The sequence below is a fragment of the Lissotriton vulgaris genome, chromosome 2_2, assembly GCF_964263255.1.
Source record: "Lissotriton vulgaris chromosome 2_2, aLisVul1.2, whole genome shotgun sequence".
NCBI lineage: Eukaryota > Metazoa > Chordata > Amphibia > Caudata > Salamandridae > Lissotriton > Lissotriton vulgaris.
Window position 1 is genome coordinate 210,229,354 of NC_141688.1, and position 20,832 is coordinate 210,250,185.

General features: G+C 50.4%; 1 protein-coding gene across 4 annotated transcripts in view; it reads left to right on the forward strand.

The window, feature by feature from the left end:
• Positions 1-20,832, forward strand: part of LOC147729254 (uncharacterized) — a 690,765-nt gene that overhangs the window by 340,762 nt on the left and 329,171 nt on the right. For all 4 annotated transcript variants that reach the window (XM_086959552.1, XM_086959555.1, XM_086959553.1 and 1 more), the window contains exon 20: positions 1,270-1,374. In XM_086959552.1, coding sequence (XP_086815678.1) covers positions 1,270-1,374 — 105 coding nt within the window. The remainder of the gene's footprint in view (positions 1-1,269; positions 1,375-20,832) is intronic.

The following is a 20,832-nucleotide window of genomic DNA, read 5'->3' on the forward strand; positions in this document are numbered from 1 at the left end:
CATTACTAGATATGAGAAGTGAACAGGGAAGCCATCTTAGGTATGTATGCACTGGGCACAGGTCAAACAATTTCTCCAGCTACTAAATAGGTTCACTGAAACATACGATGTTTGGTTCCAAACATATTATTAAACCCATACTGATTCCAGTGAAGGATTTATTAATGCGTACATCCGAAGGGTACATTAGAAGTGCCGCTTTAACCCTACTTGTCCTCTAGTGTGCTGGCTGACTGGTGTAGCCCGGCCTGCACCACAGACACGTTTCTGACCCCTTAGAAGGTGAGATCCCTGCACTAATCCGGCAGCAATATCCACTAGCACCTCTATCCCTAGGTCCTCCAAAGCAAACAATACTTGCTTGCAAGCTTGGTCGGATATAAAGACCGCTACAGCAAGTGGTTGGGCTATCTGGGAGTTTTAGGCAGAAAAACCATCTCACCCGGTTTAGAAAAGCTTCTTACCATGTAATCTGCTCTGCTTTGTTATTCTAAGTGCTATTATTCCAATTTTCAAGCAGATGTCAAACTACCCTTGCACAGGGCAAGTCTACACTGTATTGTTCATGTGACCAGGTTGTTGAAAGATTGCTGAGCAACCTTTAATGCCATTGCATATATCTGTGATGTTATAAAGATCATATGATGTCACTTAGGTCAATGGGTGTGTGATGTTACTACTTCTACTCTTGGCATTCTGTGGATCGGCATTTGCGGCCTTTGGATGTGTTGATTGGTCAACAACAGTGATAACTTCATGATGCAGGAAGAGCTTGTTGCTGATAGTCCATTAGTTTCATAGATCAGTGCGCTAGTAGTCTGCGGAAGAAAGGTGCAAGTAAATACACGTGAATAGTCTAGATTGGAGGTCAGTCAGAGGAGATGTAACGGATGTAAAACTCCAACAGTGTAAGGTTATTAGAGAGTTTACAATTATTACTGTGCAGAGGTACTTCTTGAAAAGAAATGCCATACGTTTTGTGGATTTAGGGGTGGGGGTTGGGAGTAATGGGAGCAATTGTAATACTGAGTTGTGGGGGAAGATACGATTGAGGAGTAAAAAAGACAATGGGAGTACAAATATTTGCAATTGAGAGTTATGTGAGAGCAAAAGGCGACACGGGGCACTATAAGAGGCTGTGTTTTTACTGTAGATACGCTGGATAAGTTTGGTGGTCCGCAAATTCCTTGAATGATGTTAATCAATATACTTTCTAAACTAATTGTAAAAACACAAAAAACTCAAACCCATGTGTTTTATTGTTCCTAGCTGGAAGATGTAAAGAATAAGTTACATTCCTGTAAGGTGGAATGTGGAGAAATGAAAGCAACCAACAACGATCTAACAGATAAAGTTAATACCCTTAAAGAAAAGGTAAATTTTAAAATATTTTATTTATTTCTATATCGATGGGGCACTGCAAGGATATCAGAAATTGAAGATAACCTTGTAGTTACTTCTCTGTCCAGACTCACCTATTAACATTACTTGCGTATATTGACACTATGTGGCGAATCTGAGAAATTGAAAAAGAAAATGTTTAGAACTGAGGCCTGCACAACTAATGCCACACATTTGTTGTGCCATATATGTTCTCCATTCTCCACGTCTACTACCTTTCTGGTGCCATCTCTCACCTTGATGTTAAGTTGTTATGTTACCTGAATTCATATAGCGTACAGCTGCCTCAGCAAAGAGGCGTCCGGGCGCTGCCAGCAGCAGAAATGACCAAGGGGCTAAGAAACAAAACAGGTAAGCACAATGAACAGGAACAGTCTAGGCAGAGGGGAAAAGAAAAGTTTTAATTGCTTTCCTGAAGTCCAACAGGCGGTCCAGCCTACTGATCTGAAAAGGCAAAGAGTTCCATTGTTTGGCCGCCAAACAGAGGTAGGACGTCCCCCGGCCCGATGACGCCTCACTCGGGGACTCTAACCAAGTGCTGTCCCGGGGAGCGCAGCTGGCGCGTCAGAACATAGGAGCTAGCAGATTAGCTAGGAGGCCGGGAGACGCAAGCTTCAGGATTTTAAATGACAGACAAACGTTTTTAAATTGGATCCGCTTGGCTACAGGAGCCAATGTAGCTGCTGGATGGTCTCAGTGGGGGGCAGCTACGCGGAAGCCCCAGCAGTGCTCTGTCGGCAGCATTTTGGACACGCTGCAAGCGCAGGACCTCGGCCTGATTATCCACCAATAGGAGCGAACTAGCATGGTCCAATCTAGAGAAAATGGTTGGTTGGACAATCAGCTGACGTGTAGGAGGATCCAAGAATCTCTACAAGGGCCTAAGTCCTTGTAGGAGACTAAACAGGTGCCAGCGACCTTCTTAGTATGAACTTGAAAGCTGAGGGTAGTGTCCATCCATACCCCCAAATTCTTGGCCACCAACTTAGGGGTGGGAACAACACCAAGAGCAGTAGGGCACCATTGCTTATTCCAGAGACTCCTATCCTGCCCCACCAGCAACACCTCCGTTTTATTGGCGTTCCGCCGGAGGCAGTTGGTGGTCATACACTGAGCGGCGGCCACCAGGCCACTCCTAAACCTAGGAGCATCCTGCATGGAGCCATCTGAGAGGGCCACCACCAACTGCGTATTGTCTGCTTACGAAACAATGGTGAAGCCCTGAGACCTGACCACCGTTGCAAGAGGTTGAACGTATAGATTAAACAATGCAGGGCTCAACGCAGAGCCCTGAGGCACGCCCTGACCGATGGAATGAGCCTGAGAAAGAAATGGGGGGCTGACACTCTGAAAGATTTCCCTGTCAAAAACGATCTGAACCATTCCAGGGCTGGGCCGACAACACCCGCTTCCTCCAAACGATGTAACAGTATCCCATTGGAAATCGTGGCAAGCGGCACTGGGAGCAAGCAAGATCAGTGCCGCCGTATGACCGGAGTCAAGAATGGTCCGCAGATGTTCTGTTACAGCCAGGAGAGCAGTTTCTGTACTGTGACCAGGGCGGAAACCTTCCTGAGATGGATCCAAGATGTTATTGGTGTTCAGGAACCTCCCTATCTTAGCTACCCATGGGAGAATGGAAATCCTACAGAAGTTTTCCAGTTTGGCCAAATCTAGTGAAGGTTTTTTAAGAATAGGAGACCCCCTCGTCTGTTTCCACAACCTGGGGACCATAGCTGTAATAAAATAAGTATTACCGATCTGGCACAGAGGGGGCAGGAAGACAGAGAGCGAGTCCCTAAACTGGGCAGGTTTTAAAGGATAGGTCGGGGAGCCAGATTTGACTTTCCTGCTCAATAATGTGAATTCTTCCTGTGTAATGATGGGAATGGTCTCCAGAAGCTGCGAAGGAGGTGAATCACGAAGATCAACAGAGGGAAAGTACCCTTTCCGGAAGGACCGATAGATGGTATCAACTTTATCAACAAAATAGGTTTCCAGGTCCTCACACTGTTGTTCAGATGTAATTACGAAGGCAGAGGAGTTTTTTCTTACTTTAAGGTCCTTGAGGATTTTAAAAATACATTTGGATGGGTTAGGACATAGCTTGATTTCATTCGCATGATAGGCCGCCCGGGCAGTGCAGATGGACCTATGATAACTTTTAATGGCGGGCAGATAAAAAGTTTTAGCCGCAGGGTCAAAATCCTTTTGCCAAGCGCCCTCCAGTTTCTTACGCGATTTACGCAATACGGTCAGAGAGTCATTGTACCACGTACTTGAGTCCGAGGTGCGATCTTTAGAGCAATTGGCTGGAATTAGGGAGGCCAGCACTTGGACAATCCAGTTGCAGAATGATCTATAGAACACATCTGCATTGCTGTGTGATTCCGGGGGGGAGGGGGGGTGTAATGGTTTAAAGTTATGCGGTAAGTAATGCATGCTTTCTGGTCTTTTCTGAGCAGCCAACCAACTGTTGCAGGTGTTTGCTCTGTGTACTTTTAGTGCTAAAGGATGTCCTGTATACTGACTGGCTTTCATGCAGATCTATTGCAACGCTGTACCCTACAAGCTATGTTTAATATAGAACAGAATCCTGTCCCTTTTTACAATACTGTAGGCAGCAATTTCTTATAGAAACTTTTAAACCGTAGATACCTTACCTTAGAATATTCCCCCGGCATGACTAGATCTGGAAAATCTTGAAATCTGCTCGGTGGTAGGGGACATCAGTGGCTCCACATTAAGATTAGATTAGAAAGTGACGTTAGCAGTGCGTAAATAAGGACCACACCAGCGTGCTGATCACATTTCCTTTTTTTCCACCCCAACAGAGTTCATAGCTACCTCCACACACCTCCGCCTCCTTTCTTTTAACACTGCCAAGGGCCCATCATTAAAATTACCACTGTGGGCCCTGGGACCCTTAAGACAGTTTTTAAACTCAGACTTTTAACACCATCACTACACACTCTCCTAACAAACTCTGCTACGCTGTAAGCAGACGTCGCAGCACACCAGAGTCACACTCGGTGCCCTGGGTGGGGCCCGATGATGAAGCAGGCTATCAACTAGGTTGGTGGGTGAGGGCCTTCATAAAAAAAACATGTTTTTTCTTGATTCTGGAACCCACACAATGAACTTCTAACCTATAGCTAGTTCTCTTTGATTTCTACATGATATTATTGTATATTTAGAGGATATGGCTAATAAAGATATAGTCACTCTGAGAGATACTATCTGAAAGAAACAGGTTAGTATTAGATTCTTTACCTTCGAATACCTCCAGGCGTCCGACTGGATCCAAAAACTTTTACGTAGCAGTACCCTTGCTCGTCGGTAGGCGTAGTCTGCGGCTCCGCGTCTGTCGTCGGAGTCGTGGGCGCCAGGATGACGTTGCCGGAGTACTTAGACGCTGCCCTCGCGCGCTGATGTCCGTTCCTATTTTTCCGCGCCAGCAAGCGCTGATCCAGAAACAGTGGTACCCTTAGTCACTTTTTGACGAAACTTTTTGGATCATTTTTTATCATTTTTCGAAGTCGAACGACTCCGACGGTGCCGGTAGGGATGCCCGGGACTAAACCCTGCGTCGACTGCAACCGACTGATGTCAGTTACCGACCCCCATTGCCGGTGTCTTCATTGCCTGGGGCCTGACCACGATGACAAGTCATGCCCGACTGCCGGGCCTTGACGTCGAAGACTAGGCGGGAGCGGTCCCGCAAGCGCCTCGGTCGCAGGAACGGTGTCATCACGGCTCGGAGGATCGTCACCAATTCTCGAGCTCAAAGTCCTCAGCTAAGAGGCACAAGAAGTCGTAGAGGCGACATCGCTCTTCCCCCTCCCCCAACCACCCCCGAAGCTCGCGCGACGTGGCCGGGGGTTAAGGCGACACCGCCCACGCGGCTCCGCCGGAGCCGCAGGCGTCGTGGCCTGCTCCATACCCGCTGGTCCCTGGGCAGCACGCGACGCTGGGGGAGATTGAGGCGTTCCTCATGGCGCCATGAGCTCGCTCACTCCTCCGTCTGGTTCCGCGGCGCCTTCAGGCCAAGCATCCCCGCCTGGGAGCCCAAGCGGGCCGGCTGCTTCGGCCCCAGCGACTTCGGCGCGGTCGGCGACTTCGGTCCCGATGCCGCAGGGCCCCACCGGATCTGGTTCCGGATCTGGGTTGTCGCCGGTCGACCTCACAACCTCGCCGGCGCCGACCCCCAGGGTGTCACCCCCGGCGCCGTCCCAGGACATCGTCGTCCCTGGTCCTCACCTCGATCTGGGTCCGGCGTCGCTCAACGCCGCTCTCGATGCCGCTCTCGACGCCGATGGGAGATTTCTACTTCTATGACCCGGCCCCATCATTTGGCCCTGAGTACCAGGAGATGGGTGGCGAGGCGGATTGGGAGGGGTCTGAGGGTACTCTGGCACGTGAGTGCCAACCTTATCAGGACTGGGCACGTGAGCTGAACACCTGAACCAGTGGTCTGAACACCTCGCCAGACACTGGATTTGTCTCCCGTCCTACCATGGCTTCAGAAGAGAGGGCAGCCTTTAGTGTGGTGTTGACGCGGGCGACCAAGGCCTTATCCCTTGAACTCCGTCGCGGCCGTGATGGCTAACCTCCTCACTGAGGTCCTTAAACCGCAAGCAAGCTCTTCAGAGCCTCTGTTGCCGTTTAATGAGGCCTTATCTGACGTTCTTTTGGGCACCTGGTCGAGGTCCCTCTGTAGATAGGAACGTGACCAGACGCCACCGCCCGTCTCCGGGCAACCCTTTCTTCCTGTACACCCACCCCACCCCCGAGAGTCTGGTCATCCAGGCCTCCATCTCCCAGACCGCATTCCTGACGGCTCCCCCGATCGGGAATCCAAGAGGTAGGAACAGTATGGAAGAAATATGTTCTCCTCCCTGAGTTTGGGGTTGCAGTCCGTTAACACCACGTGCTTCTTGGGCCGTTAAACCCACTCCCTGTGGGACACTGTCGCGGACGTGCTGCCACAATGTCTGGAGGAGGCCCGGACTAAACTCGCCCAAGCCCTTGAGGAGGGTTGAGATTCAGCACGGTTCTCCATCCTTTGTGGGCTGGATACAACGGACTCTCTAGGTAGAGCGATGGCAACGACTGTGGCGATTCGTCGCCACGCCTGGCTGAGGTCCGCTTACTTTTCGGCTGATGTCCAAAACACCCTTATGGACATGCGGTTTGATGGCTGTCGCCTTTTTGGCGACAAGGCAGACAGTGCTCTTGAGCGCTTTAAGGACTCCAGTGCTTCGGCCAAGTTCTTGGGCCTGTCGGCCCGCGCCAGCAACCTCCTGCCTTTAGCTCTTTTCGTGGCCAAGGTAGGGGCGACCCCACACATCCTGCCAGCCACGGGCCGCAGACTAACATCCAGCGCAGTGGCGGACGTGGTAACCGCCGTGGCGGTGCCCGAGGACAGCGGCGAGGACAGTCCACATCCACCCCGCAGAATCCGCCTCAAAGCCCTCCTAGTCCGAGCTTTCAGGCCCACTGACGCCAGTGGGGGGGGGCGGGGGAGGATTCGCCATCACCTCCTCCACTGGCGCAACATCACGTCGGACAGGTGGGTGCTGCAAATCATCCATAGGGGCTACTCCCTCCCCTTCGAGGTGACCCCTCCAGCCATGCCACCGCAGTACCACCGCGTGTTGGGGGATCACTTGAATCTTCTGAGAGAGGAAGTTACGGCCCTCTTAGCCGAGGGGGCCATAAATCGTGTTCCTGGGCCAGAAGTAGGGTGTGGTTGTTACTCCCACTACTTTCTGGTTCCCAAGAAGGGCAAATGGGGCCTACGCCCTATCTTGGACCTGCGGAACGTCAACGGCTTCCTCCGGAAGAAGAGGTTCAAGATGCTAACACTGGCTCAGGTCTTAGCTGCCCTGGACACTGGATGGTAGCGTTGAACTTGCAGGACCCTTATTTGCACATCCCCGTCCTGCTGGCCCACCTGTGCTACCTGCGGTTCCCGGTAGGCCACGAGCACTTTGTTTACTGTGCTCCCCTTCCGCCTTACCAGCGCCCCACGGGTGTTCACGAAAGTGATGGGGGGTGGTCGCAGCTCATCTGCGCAGTTTAGGGGTTTCAGTCTTCCCCTACCTCGGCGACTGGTTGTTGAAGGTGGGCTCGCCCCAGACAGTCGTCAGCCACCTCCAGACTACGGCCGACCTCCTGCACCTGCTAGGGTTCTCCATCAATGTGCCGTAGTCACACCTGTGTCCCTCTCAGAAGCTCCTCTTCATCGGAGCGGTTCTACACTGTGCGCAGTTTCAGGTTTATCCTCCCGAACAGCGGGTTCGGGATAGTCAGGTTCTGATTCCGATCTTTCAGCCGTTATCCCGAGTTTCGGTCAGGTTGACGCTGCGGCTCCTTGGGCTGAGGGTTTCCTGCATCCTTCAGGTGCATCACGCCAATTGGCGGATGCGGGCTCTGCAGTGGGACCTGAAGTGTCACTGGGCCCAGCATCAGGGTAACTTGTCAGACCATGTCTTGATCTCGAAGGGCACTGCAAGACAGTTGCAGTGGTGGCTCACGGACCGCGATTGGGTCAGCGGCAGATCTCTCTCCCTACTCCAACCGGAGCGCGTAGTTGTGACTGACGCGTCCCTCCAGGGCTGGGGAGGCCACATGGGTGGGAGAGAAGGAGACCAAAGGAGTCTGGAGCTGCGGGCGATCCGGCTTGCACTGAAGGCATTCCTCCCTTCTGTCCGGGGGAGTGTAGTGCAGGTGTTCACAGACCACACCACCGCCATGTTGTACTGCAACAAACAGGGCGAGGTGGGGTCGTGGACCCTGTGCCAGGAGGCTCTGCGCCTCTGGCAGTGGCTGGAACATCAGGGCGTGACCCTGGTGGTTCAACTCCTGGCAGGTTCCCTGAACGCCAGGGAGGAAAAACTCAGCCGTCTGTGCATGATGGCTCACGAATGGTGTCTGAACTCGGACGTGGCGCAAGGCCTCTTTTAGCAGTGGGGAGAGCTTTGGATAGATCTATTCGCCACAGAAGAGAACGCGCAATGTCATCAGTTCTGCGCTTTGGAATTTCCAAGGCGACATTCGCTCGGAGACGCTTTTCGTCGCGAGTGGAGTTGCGATCTGTTGTACGCCTTTCCACTTATACCACTTCTGCCCAGAGTGCTGAAAAAGATCAGGCGCGACCGGGCCCAAGTCATCCATCCATTTGGCCCCGGACTGGGCACGGAGGTTCTGGTATCCCGAGCTACTCAGCATGTCTGTCGATCCCCCGATTTGTCTGCCCCTTCGGGAGGACCTTCTGTTGCAGCAGCAGGGGACAATCCTCCACCCGAACCTGTCCAGGCTCCACTTACATGCGTGTAGATTGAGCGGCGGCAGTTGAGGCCATTTGACTTGCATTCGCCCGAGGTCTGTAATGTCATTCTGGCAGGCAGGTGTCCCTCCACAAAATCGGTATACGCCTGCAGGTGGAACAAATTTGTAGCATGGTGCACAGCAAAGGCTGTGGGTCCCCTTTCTGTCCCTCTTTCAGAGGTTCTCCTCTTCTTTCTCTTGCCCAGCAGGGTTCTGCTCTGGGCACTCTAAAGGGCTACCTTTCTGCCATTTCCCCCTTCTTAATGCTCCCTGATCAGCCCTCTTGTTCAAGTCCCCAGTTGTAAATAGGTTATTGAAGGGCATCAATCATATGTTTCCTCCAGTTCCTTTTGTGATGCCTCAGTGGGACTTGAACCTTGTTCTAACTTTTCTGATGTGCGGTCCCTTTTGAGCCACTTCATAACTGTCCTCTTAGCCTCCTTACTCTGAAGATTGCTTTCCTGGTTACCATCACCTTGGAGCTCCAGGCCCTTTCTTCTAAGCCTCCTTTCCTTTCAGTCCATCCGGACAAAGTTGTGTTGCGGCCGCGACCCTCTTTCCTGCCCAAGGTAGTCACAGCCTCCTACATCGGGCAGTCCATCACCTTGCCCACCTGCTTTCCGCCTCCGCATCCCTCGAAAGAGGAAGAGAGACTCCACCATCTGGACCCAAAACGTGCGCTATCCTTCTATCTGGATCGCACACGCCAGTTCTGGGCGGATGGTTGGTTACGTGAGCGCTAAGAAGGAACGGGCGGTGCAAAAACTAACCATTTCTCGATGGGTCGTCTTCTGCATCAAGGCTGGTTACTCTTTGGTTCGAAAGGAGCCTCCTGTGGGGCTTCGTGCTCATTCCATACGGGCCACGGCGGCTACTACTGCCCTGGGCCAGGGAGTCCCCCTGCAGGACATTTGTTAGGCAGCTACGTGGGCCTCGCTGCACACGTTCGCAAGACACTACTGTCTGGACAGCCAAGTCTGGAGAGATGGCTTCTTTGGCCGTTCCGTACTCCAGGACTTTCTGGTGTGATCATTGGTTTGCAGACCCACCACTGGGGTTGGTATTACTGGGGTATCTATTCTAAGGTAAGGAATCTAATACTAACCTGTTTCTTTCAGATGCACAAGTTACTTACCTTCGGTAACAATATATCTGTAACAGTAGTTAGTATTAGATTCCTTACCGCCCCATCCATCCTCCCCGTTCTGTGAACCGATATCTAGGGTTAAGGTCATCCCCTTTCAGGGCCCTAGTTTCATGGCACCAGTGTTGGTTTTTATCATGGCTCTGCGTTTATGGCGTGGAAAAGGCTATGTATAAGAACTGACGTCAGCGCGCGAGGGCGGCGTCTAAGTACTACGGCGACGTCATCCCAGTGCCCACGACGCCCACGATGGACGCGGAGCCGCAGACAACGCCTACCGACGCGCAAGGGTACTGCTATGCAAAAGTTTCCGGATCCAGTCTGACGCCTAGGGGTATTCTAAGGTAAGGAATCTAATACTAACTACTGTTTCTTACAGATACATCGTTACCGAAGGTAAGTAACTTGTGCTTTGGGGCTCTAGGATTATCACAGATATTGCACAATCCTACTCATGAGGTAGGACATATACTTGACGGCATATTTACCTCTGTACCATTCCTGACCGTGAAAGATATCTACCCTCTCCCTTAGTCAGATCATTCTATAATCTTATTTGAGTATACAATCCCAAAAGTACCTGTAGTGGGGACTGCTAGAACACCACACAGAATTATGTGAGGGACAGACAAAGAACAAGTGGAAAAAGGTGAAGGTCACACACAGAATGATGATTAGGAAGAACCCTCACTCACCACCTGGTGGTGACATGCTTCATCATCGGGTTCCCACTGGAAGGACCTAGCGTCCCCCCAGTGTGCTGCAACGCCTGTTTACAGCGGAGCTGGTTCTTGTGTGTGTTGAGGTGATAGTAGTAGCCCAATTGTGCTCAGTGAAGTGCAAAAAAAAAGGGGGGGGGGATAAGAAAAATTAAAAATGCTTGGTTGTGACTGCCAATTATTTTATTATTAGTCCAACCAGCACTGGTTAAAAACGGGTGATGAGTGGAATCATAGGGATAATCTCAATTAATGGAGACCCCTAGTTCTCAAATTTGGTCAACATGTTTCAGCTAACAGAGCCCGAGTCGCTCAGCATTCGTCAGGACCGGAAATGTGATCCACCGGCGGTCTACACTCACTAAGGTGCATCCGACCGTGAGGATATTAGTGTGAAAAGGGATGAAAAAAAGGTTAAAAAAAGTATCACTTTAATTAAGTATACTCACGGCAAAGGCCATAATGAGGCACACTCAGCTAATCGCTGGGGCCAGGTACAAGAAGCGTCAATGCATCACTTATCATGAGTCAATGCGGTGGGGGGTTATCTTCACGCTGCGTTTCTTCTTCGCAGGCGGCTCCCTGCAGGTTTACCTAACCTTTCACCACCGCAGCCCGGACTGCGGTGGTGAAAGGTTAGGTAAACCTGGCCCCAGCGATTAGCTGAGTGTGCCTCATTACGGCCTTTGCCGTGAGTATACTTAAGTTAAGTGATACTTTTTTTAACCTTTTTTTCATCCTTTTTCACACTAATATCCTCACGGTCGGATGCACCTTAGTGAGTGTAGACCGCCGGTGGATCACATTTCCGGTCCTGACGAATGCTGAGCGACTCGGGCTCTGTTAGCTGAAACATGTTGACCAAATTTGAGAACTAGGGGTCTCCATTAATTGAGATTATCCCTATGATTCCACTCATCACCCGTTTTTAACCAGTGCTGGTTGGACTAATAATAAAATAATTGGCAGTCACAACCAAGCATTTTTAATTTTTCTTATCCCCCCCCCCTTTTTTTGCACTTCACTGAGCACAATTGGGCTACTACTATCACCTCAACACACACAAGAACCAGCTCCGCTGTAAACAGGCGTTGCAGCACACTGGGGGGACGCTAGGTCCTTCCAGTGGGAACCCGATGATGAAGCATGTCACCACCAGGTGGTGAGTGAGGGTTCTTCCTAATCATCATTCTGTGTGTGACCTTCACCTTTTTCCACTTGTTCTTTGTCTGTCCCTCACATAATTCTGTGTGGGGTTTTGGTTTTTTGATTGTGCCACTCTCCTGTTGTTTATTAAGAGTAGAACTAGGGGTAAGAGAGTGATCACTTATACCCTTACTCTCCTGTTGTTTGATTGTGACTGCTAGAACACACCAAATTTCTTATAAAGCCTGGAACAAGATTGGAAGACCATGCTTCAGACTCAAGGGGATATGACTCGGCTAACTGTAAGTGCACATACAGATTTGGCTGCCAACAAAGTTACAGACTGGCCAAACATAGCTTTTAGGGCTGCGGTACCCATCTGTAACAATTTAGGCAAATTGCAAATTACCCTCGGCTCCCTGATTTACAGAGGCTCTGCGACAGGATAAAAAAAAGCTGTAGACTCGAAAGATGTTGAAGAGCAAAATATGATAATTAGACAAAAGCACTTATAAGTCTGCATTGGTCCAATACAAAACCATGCTGATTACTAAAAATGGGACCTTTTTTACCAGGCAGATTGAGAGAGCTAAGAATTCAACAAAAGAACGCTCTGAGGTGGTAGAGAAACTCACCTCCATGCCAAATAAAAAATCCACAAAGAGCAATCCACGCTTCTGTAACGACATTGCGAACCCCTTTAGGAATAAGATTAATGATATCTATGACTCCTTTGAAGCCACCCTCACACACAGGCCAGCCGAGGAATTTTCTGAGCATTGATCCTGGAAAAAATATTCTTTAGAGTTTTTTACAGGTATCTAGTGAGTTAGTGGAAAAACTAATTAAGGAAATTAAATCTGGATCCGCTTTGAACCCTTGTACCGCCGCAGTTTTGATAGATCTAACGAAGGAGGTGAGTCCTTTTCTCAAGGAAATATTTAATAACAAGTTCACCTCTGGTATTTTTCCTGCTCTATGGAAGGCTGCGTCAATCCTTCCACTGATAAAAAAAAAATCGAACCTGTACGCATCAAATCCAAGCAATTATTGTCCTATTGCCAAGCTACCACCTCTAGCTAAGATAGTGGAGAAAATCATGAATAAACAGCTAGCTCTATTGATCCAAGAAAATTATTTACTTGATTCCTCCTAATTCAGCTTTAGCTCAGAGCACAGTACGGAGACTGCCTTGACCAAGGCCACCGAGGAGATTAGGACTGTAATGGTTGGAGGGGATGCCACTGCCTTATCCTCCTTGATTTTTTGGCAGCTTTTGATACTGTTGACCATAATTTACTACAACTGCGTTTGGAAAAATTATGGGTTAAGGGTTTGGCACTGTCCTTGCTATTGTTTCTTCTAAAGTAAAGAAGACAAACAGTGACCCTAGTTTAAATTGACCCCTTATGTTCTACCTTGTGGGGTTCCACAGGGCTCGGCACTTAGCCCATCCCTGTTTAACATCTACGTGTTGGAACTGGCTTCTCTGATCCAGGATTTCGACTTCAATTTAACAGTGTATGCCGACCAGACACAGATTGTGGTAGCTGCATACAAAGACCAAACCTCGCCTGCATAGCACTTTCAGAAGTATATGTTGGAAATTAACAGCTTGATGGGCAAGCATTGTCTTAAACTAATTCGGAGAAAACCGAAATAGTGATCTTTGGTAATCTCCAACCGAGATGGGACATTCTTTGGTGGCCTGTAGAGATGGGAAAATTGCCAAAACCAGTAGAAAAGGCAAAGAATCTCGGGGTAGTGATTGACAACAAACTAACATTCTCTCAGCAAACTAATGCTACTGTTTCTGCCACCTTTTATTTGATTAAGAAACTGAAGAAGACCCTTCCCTATATCCCCATTGATTCCAGGAGGATGGTTGTGACTGCACTGGTGCTATCAAAATTAGACTATTTCAACAGACTTTATCAGATTGCGCAGAAACAACTTAACTGCAGATGGGACAAAATGCAGCTGCGAGACTCCTATTAAATCTGCCTAAGTACGAGTCAGTCTCTAAAGAAATCCGGAGACTTCACTGGCTTCCTGTGGCCCATCGTATCAAGTTTAAGACGCTATGTTTAGCCTACAAGGTCTTTAATAATATGGGACCAGTGTTTCTCAAAAATACTTTCTCCTGGAATAATACTGGCAGACAGCTATGCTCTACTGGCACCAGGTTTATGATGGTTCCTAGGATTCGCACCTCCAGTTGGAGAGGCTGTAGCATTGGTCATGGCATGGCTAGACTATGGATTACACTTTCAATGGATATCAGAGCTTTAAACTTACTTGCCTCATTCAGAAAGTGTCTTAAAACATGGTTATTCCGGAACTACCTTCTTGACATATTTGTGCTTACTTTGGTTTTAGTTCCAAAACTCCTACGGGTATTCGTGCGTTCAGTAAGTTACATTAACATAATATGTGGGGAATGTCACAGGCAGTTGTCTGTTCCTGATCTCCAAATGGTTTGTCTTTGGTGTCCAGGGGGGGGGTCAGACAGTGATGCCAAGGCCTGTGCCAAAGGCAATCCAGGAGCAAGGGATGAAACTGCTAGCGGCGCGTCACAGAAGGCTTAATGCCATTCCCGGTCCCCATCCTCGGGGAGGTCTAGCACACAGTCACAAAGCCGGTCTTGTGATCGGTCGTCTTCTAAATCAAATTCATTGTCATCAAAGCCTGGTAAGTTGATGGAGCACTCACAGAAGGTCTCAAATCATTCTTAATCTTCCCCCTCTCAACCTCGTGCTTCTATGCCCCACTCACACACTTCTCCTACAGAGCCGAAGGCGGGGTTTACTCCGCGCCTCCCTGAGTTCCCTGGAAATAGTGTAACATCTGCCCAGATTATAGAGTTCTAGTCCACTGTGCACTCCTCCTCCTTGTGCCACCGACTCCTTCAGGCCCCATTGAGATGATGAGGTGTCCTAGCTGATTTGCCACTAATGATGCCCCACTCCCACACTTTCCCTGCTGAGCCGGAGGCTGGGCTTACTCTGTGCCTCCAGGAGTTCACTGGAAATAGTGAAACATCTGACCAACTTATAAAGTTCTAGTCCACCGTGCACTCCTACTTTGAGCCACCGACTCCTTCTGGCTGTCCTACAGGCCCATCGAGATGGTGAGGTGAGGTGTCCTAGCAGATTTGCCACTAATGTGCCTTCCCCCGACGCCATCTGGATTCACCCCCACATCCGTACTGACTTCTGCCTCGAGGCCCAATTCGAAGCAAGTACTTCAGACACCACACCAGACGTTACCAGTGCCATCACACCAGATATTACTGGCACCACCTGACTTTGTGGTACTCATTGTCCTGTCTGAGATGGCGCTGTTCAATGTCGACACCTGTACTGCCTGTCCCATCCAGTACAGACACCCTGACTCTGTCCTTTAACAGACCCGACTTGTACTTTGTAGGTTGCGATGACAATGGCTTTGGGTTCCTTGACCCAACTGTTGGGCTGTTCCTACAATAAGGACAGCTGGAATGAGGAGCTGGGACTGGACACATCTCCAGATTCTGGCCTGTTCTCTCCTCCTAGACCTATTATTGAGGGAGGTGCATCCTCTGCCATGTTGGAGAGGAATCCAGTGGAGACTCCCGGCCTGCAGCTACTCTTTCACAGTAAAGGACAATGTCTTAACAGGTGCGTTAACCAGGGCTATCTGCGGCGGGGCTCATACTTCCCTTTAATGAGCCCCTCACGGACATTCTCCTAGGGGCCTGTGCCAATACCTGCACTGTTGCTCCAGTACACAGGTTGATTGCCTATCGCCACTGGCCTGCACCAGGATCCAGCTTTCCTCACCCAGTACCACACCCCCAAGAGCCTAGTAGTACAGGATTTGGTTGCCAAAGTTACCCCTACCCTTTTCATCTGATAGGGAAACCCGAGGCGGATACCATTAGGAAGAGAATTTTCTCTTATACTTCTACCATTTTAGCATTGCAGTCGATAAACACCACATGCCCCCTGGGCCTGTATTTTCACACCATGTGATATTCGGTTGAACACATGCTATCCATGGTGCCGGAGGAGGCCCAGGCCATACTGTACTAGGCCATTCTTAATTTTTTTGTTTACATTTTTTTATTGAACTTTCACAAATCACGTCCCCTCGGAAAGGAGGGCGGGGGGGTATATGACACAATGAACAATGAGTTACACATTATTGCACACAGTGGAAGATTACATTCTAATGAGCAGTGGTACATGCTACAGCTCTTTAGTACCTTGTAATCACTAATTTCTCCAGCACTCCATGTATGTCAGGGCCCTTAACCCGTGTGTCAGGGGTCTGGTAGTCCCGTCCTCGGGCCCACGACCCCATGTCTATAAACTTGTACGCTGGTGGAGGCGTGTGTAAGTATTGTTCCCGCGTGGGACGTTATCGTTTGTGGTATGTAGACATGTGATAAATACTGGTTAGGGAAATGTGCGCCGGTCTCGGAACCGCCGGCTTGGAATACAAGGAAAATAACGGGCCTTGGGCGAAACTTTTGCAGTCTGTCCTCCAGGGGGGATCTATAGTCGGTGTGTCTCGCTATGTGTGCAGGGATTTCAGGTGTCGGGCACTGGGCTGGGGTGACGCTGGGGGACTTGAGAGGGGTCTGGGACAACCTCTGGGGTAGTTTTGTGCCGGAATTGTATGAGTAGGTGTGCCCATTCTAGTGAGATGGGGTTCTTGCGCATTCCTCTGACCTCCTCTTCTCGCAGGAGTTCCTCCTCGGCCGCCCCCCATTTCAGCACCGCCCCTATCCAGGCCCCCTCCGGGGGACCCGCAGGGGCTCTCCAGTGCATTACAATGGCTTTTTTTTCTAGCAAAAGGGCAAAGGATACAAATTTCCACTGCACTTTCTCCGTCTTTTTCCTATGGTATGTGCCCAATTCCGTAACCTCCCAGGATTCGAGTTGTGGGAGGCCGATCAACGTGCGAAGTGTCTGGTGTATTGTGGCCCAGTATTGCCGGAGGGAGGGGCAATCCCAGAAGATGTGTTTAAAGTGCGCTGCAGGTACACTGCATCGTGGGCACTTGAACTTAGTGTCTGGGTAGAAGCGTTGAAGTTTATCCGGCGTGAGCTATGCTTGGTGTAGAATGTTGAACTGTATGTTCTTAAATCTTGCATTTCTGGTGACTTTTTTAGTATATTCTAGGGCGCGTTTCCATTCCGAGTCATGGAATGCCCTGCCTATGTCATCTTCCCAGGTCTTTCTCAGGCTGTCTAGTGAGACGTTAGTCAGCTCCCTAATGGCTTTGTAGTGCCACGTCACCAGATGTCGTCCTGACCCCATCCGAAGAATTGTATGGAGTAACGGATGTGTCAGCGGTTCTCCATCCCTCAGATCCCAGTGTTGTCGAGTATTCTCTAAGAGCTGTCTGTATGTGAGGAATTGGTCCCGTGGCAAGTCATACCATTCGACCATTTGCTCAAAGGTGCGCAGTTGTCCGTCTTGGACCAGCTCCGCTACCTCGCTTACATCGCGATCGATCCAAGTTTGTAAGCTCCTGGTAGTGAAGTGGCACACCCCTTGAGGGAGACCCACCAGTGGTAACTGTTGGGAGTAGAGCGGTGCGTCTTTGGAGAGGCGGTGAATCCGCATCATGCATTTTCGTGCCACGGACACCTGGAGCGGGAGAGTACGGGACGGTCTAGTGCCCGGTAAGAACCGATAGGGGTATCTTTCCGGTGACCGTCGTGGTTTCAACTACATGACGCTCTGGCCCTCCAATGGGACACCCATTGTAGTTGTGCCGCTAGGAAGTAGGACTCGAAGGACGGGGCGCCCAGGCCCCCCTCTGTAGTGGGCAGTTGCAGTTTTTTGAGTGCCACTCTATGGTGGCCATTGCACCATATAAGCTTTGTGAGCAGTGCGTCCAGTTCGTGGAAGAAAAATCTGGGAGGAATCACCGGGAGGTTGGAGAAATGATATAGCAGTCTTGGTACCATTACCAGTTTTGCTAATGTCACACTGCCTATAGGTGCTAGGGGTAGAGTTCCCCAGAAGGCCTCCGCTGAACGTAAGCTGGCTAGTACCTCACGGTGGTTGCCTTCGTATAGGTCCGTCGGGGAGTGGTATAGTCGTACTCCCAGGTATCGTGGGGCTGCTCCATTCCAGTGAAGCGATTGTGAGCCCAGCGTTACCTCGTGTGATGCCAAGTTGGGGTGTAACGGGAAAACAGTTGACTTTTCCCAGTTGACTTGGAGTCCCCAGATGGCACCAAAGGCTCGTAGGGTGTCCCAAATTGGGGTAAGATCCTCCGTGACGTCACGGACATAAATCAGCAGGTCGTCTGCATATAGGGAGACGCAGTGAGTCGTCTCAGCGATTGTTATCCCCCAGGTTGCACCCTCCTCTCGGAGCCGTATGGCCAGAGGTTCAACTGCTAGTGCAAATAGGAGAGGAGAGAGTGGACAACCCTGCCTGGTGCCACGATCTATTGGGAAGGGGTCCGAGATCAATTTTCCGAGTCTTACCCGAGCGGTGAGCTCCTTGTATAATAGCCACGTGTAGGCTAACAATGTCGAGCCGTATTGCAGTGTCTCGAGAACCGCGAACAAGTGTGTCCACAGTAGTGTATCGAACGCTTTTTCTATGTCTAATATCAAACACGCTGACCTGGGGTACCTGTCTCGCACACTGTCTTGGATGTGGAAGAGTCCCCGTAAATTATGGGAGGTGTTAGGTCGGGGCACGAAACCGCACTGATCGGGATGGATTATCGTGGGTATGAGTGGTCTGTAACGGTCAGCTAGTATTTTCCCTAAAATTTTACAATCCGCGTTGAGTGTAATGGGCCTGTAGGAGGAGGGGTGTGTGGTGTTCCTGTGTGGCTTTAAAAAGGTAACCATAGTGAATTCCCAAAATAAGGCAGGTAGAATCCCCGTGACCAGGGCTTCTTCAAGTGAAAGAGCCAGCCGTGGCACCAGTTGGGCTTTGAATTTATTGTAATATTCTAGTGGGAACCCATCCATTCCCGGAGCCTTCTTGCGAGCAAGAGACCCTATGGCGTGGTTGATCTCTGAGGCTGTGATTTTCTTGTCTAGATCCCTTCGGTCGTCTGGAGATATGGCAGGAAGTCTGTGCTCACCTAGGAATTGTTGTAAAGCGTCATGTGGCGCTGGTGTGGGATTGTGATAAATTCCCGTGTAGTAGGTGCGAAATGTATTAAGGATACCCGTTTGAGTGTAGTGTATGTGGCCTGTGGCATCTGTGAGCTCCGTGACTGGTTGTATAGTTGTGTCCTGCTTAGCTATCCATGCTAGGAGAGCGCCCGCCCTGTTACCTTCCTTATGAGTGCGGGTTGCATATTTGCGGAAGTTGTACTTCCGTAGGTGCCGGAGTGTCTCTGCGTACTTCAGCTTTGCTTCTCCCATTCGCTCCGGGGGAACCCCGCCTTGGTCTGAGGCGCGGGAGAGCGATGCTAGTGTCTGTTCCGCCTCAGTCAAGGCCAATTCTAATGCTCTCCTCACCCCTACTATTTGTTGGATGCAGTGTCCTCGTGCCTTGACTTTAAATGCGTCCCACTGTAAGCCCCTAGTGAAAGCGGTACCCGCGTTGTCTTGGAAGTTTGCCTCCAAGAACTCCCCATGTGTGCGGCAAAACACTTGATCGGTAAGGCACTCTTGTGGAAGTCTTCACGTGGGAATCGGCGGGTGGGGTGGGCGCCAGCGCAGTGTTACAACATGCGCATCATGGTCCGAGACAGTGCGGCTCAGATAGTCGGTATGATGCATTGAGGATGATATCGGAGGAGAGCAGAGGAATCTATCTAACCGCACTCTAAGATTGTGTGGAATGGAGTGGAAGTGTCCCTGCCCCAGCCCCTCCCCCCCTCACCCCCCCCCGGTTGCCCCTACCCTCTCCACCTCGAGGCCCCCTTCAGACTGCGCTCCGATAGTATCATATTGGGTTCTGTCACTAGGAGAGTTATAACCATAGGGGAAAACTAAGTCCAACTTGTAAGTGAGTTCGTAAGTGTTTCCTGATGAAGCTTGGGCATTGCTGGATACCGCCGGAGGTGTGTGCAATCAACCCGGCGTTCCTTAGGCTCTGTCCGTTCACCCGACCTCATGTCTTTTATTCTGAGCCGTCTTGGGTCTATGGCTCTCCAGTGTGAGTTGTCTGTACCCCCGTATTTTTGTTACATCAGTAAGTCTGAGGTCTGAGGTGTCACCCTTGGGGGTGATTGCGACCCTTCGCGGGAGACCCGGGCGTCGCTGGTTTTGTCTTCGGAGCTGAATATGTGCGGGCCATTGTCACCATCTGACGCCTCCGGCGGATCCAGTGAAGCCACCGCCTTGAGTGCTTTTCTGCGTTCCGCCATGATGTAGTCGCAGTCCGGGAAGCCTTTCCCGGGCGGGGTGGAGTGGGCACTGAGTTACGTAAGGGTGATCTTGCGCCTCCGGCCACGCGGCCGTCCTGATGGTGGAATGTTGTGTGGGCTTGCCGGTTTTGTATGGGGCTGTGTGTGTTGTTCCACCCAGGTGTCTGCGGCTCTTGGGTCCGTGAAGAAGTGAGTGGTGCCGTCGTGAATTATTTTGACTTTGGCAGAAAAGAGGAGGGCATATTGTATGTTCTCGAGCCGGAATGTTCTTTTTACCGCCTGGAATTTAGCCCTCTGTTGTTGCACTGCTCGGGAATAGTCAGGGAAGAGCATGACTTTTTTTGTCTTCCACCTGTAGTCTGCCGTGTGTCCTGGCCGCTCTTAGGATTGCGTCCCTGTCTCTGTAGTGGAGAAGTTTCATCAGGAATGGTCTTGGGGGTAGACCTGGCTTCGGTTTGCGCGCTGGGACCCTGTGCGCCCTTTCCACCGAGAAGAATGGGGTTAGATCCTTGGACGGTGTGAAGGTGGTAATCCAGTCGGTGACGAACTGTACAGGGTCAGTCCCCTCCGCCCCTCCGGCAAGTTCATGACTCGGATGTTACTCCTCCGAGAGCGCCCTTCCAAGTCGTCTGTTTTACTTTCCAGGATCTTGAGTCTTGCTTTGAGGTCCGCGATGTCGCTGTGGTGTTGTTGTACCTGTGGGTGCAGTGTTTTGAGTTTCTGCTCCCCCTGGGACACTCTATCCGACAA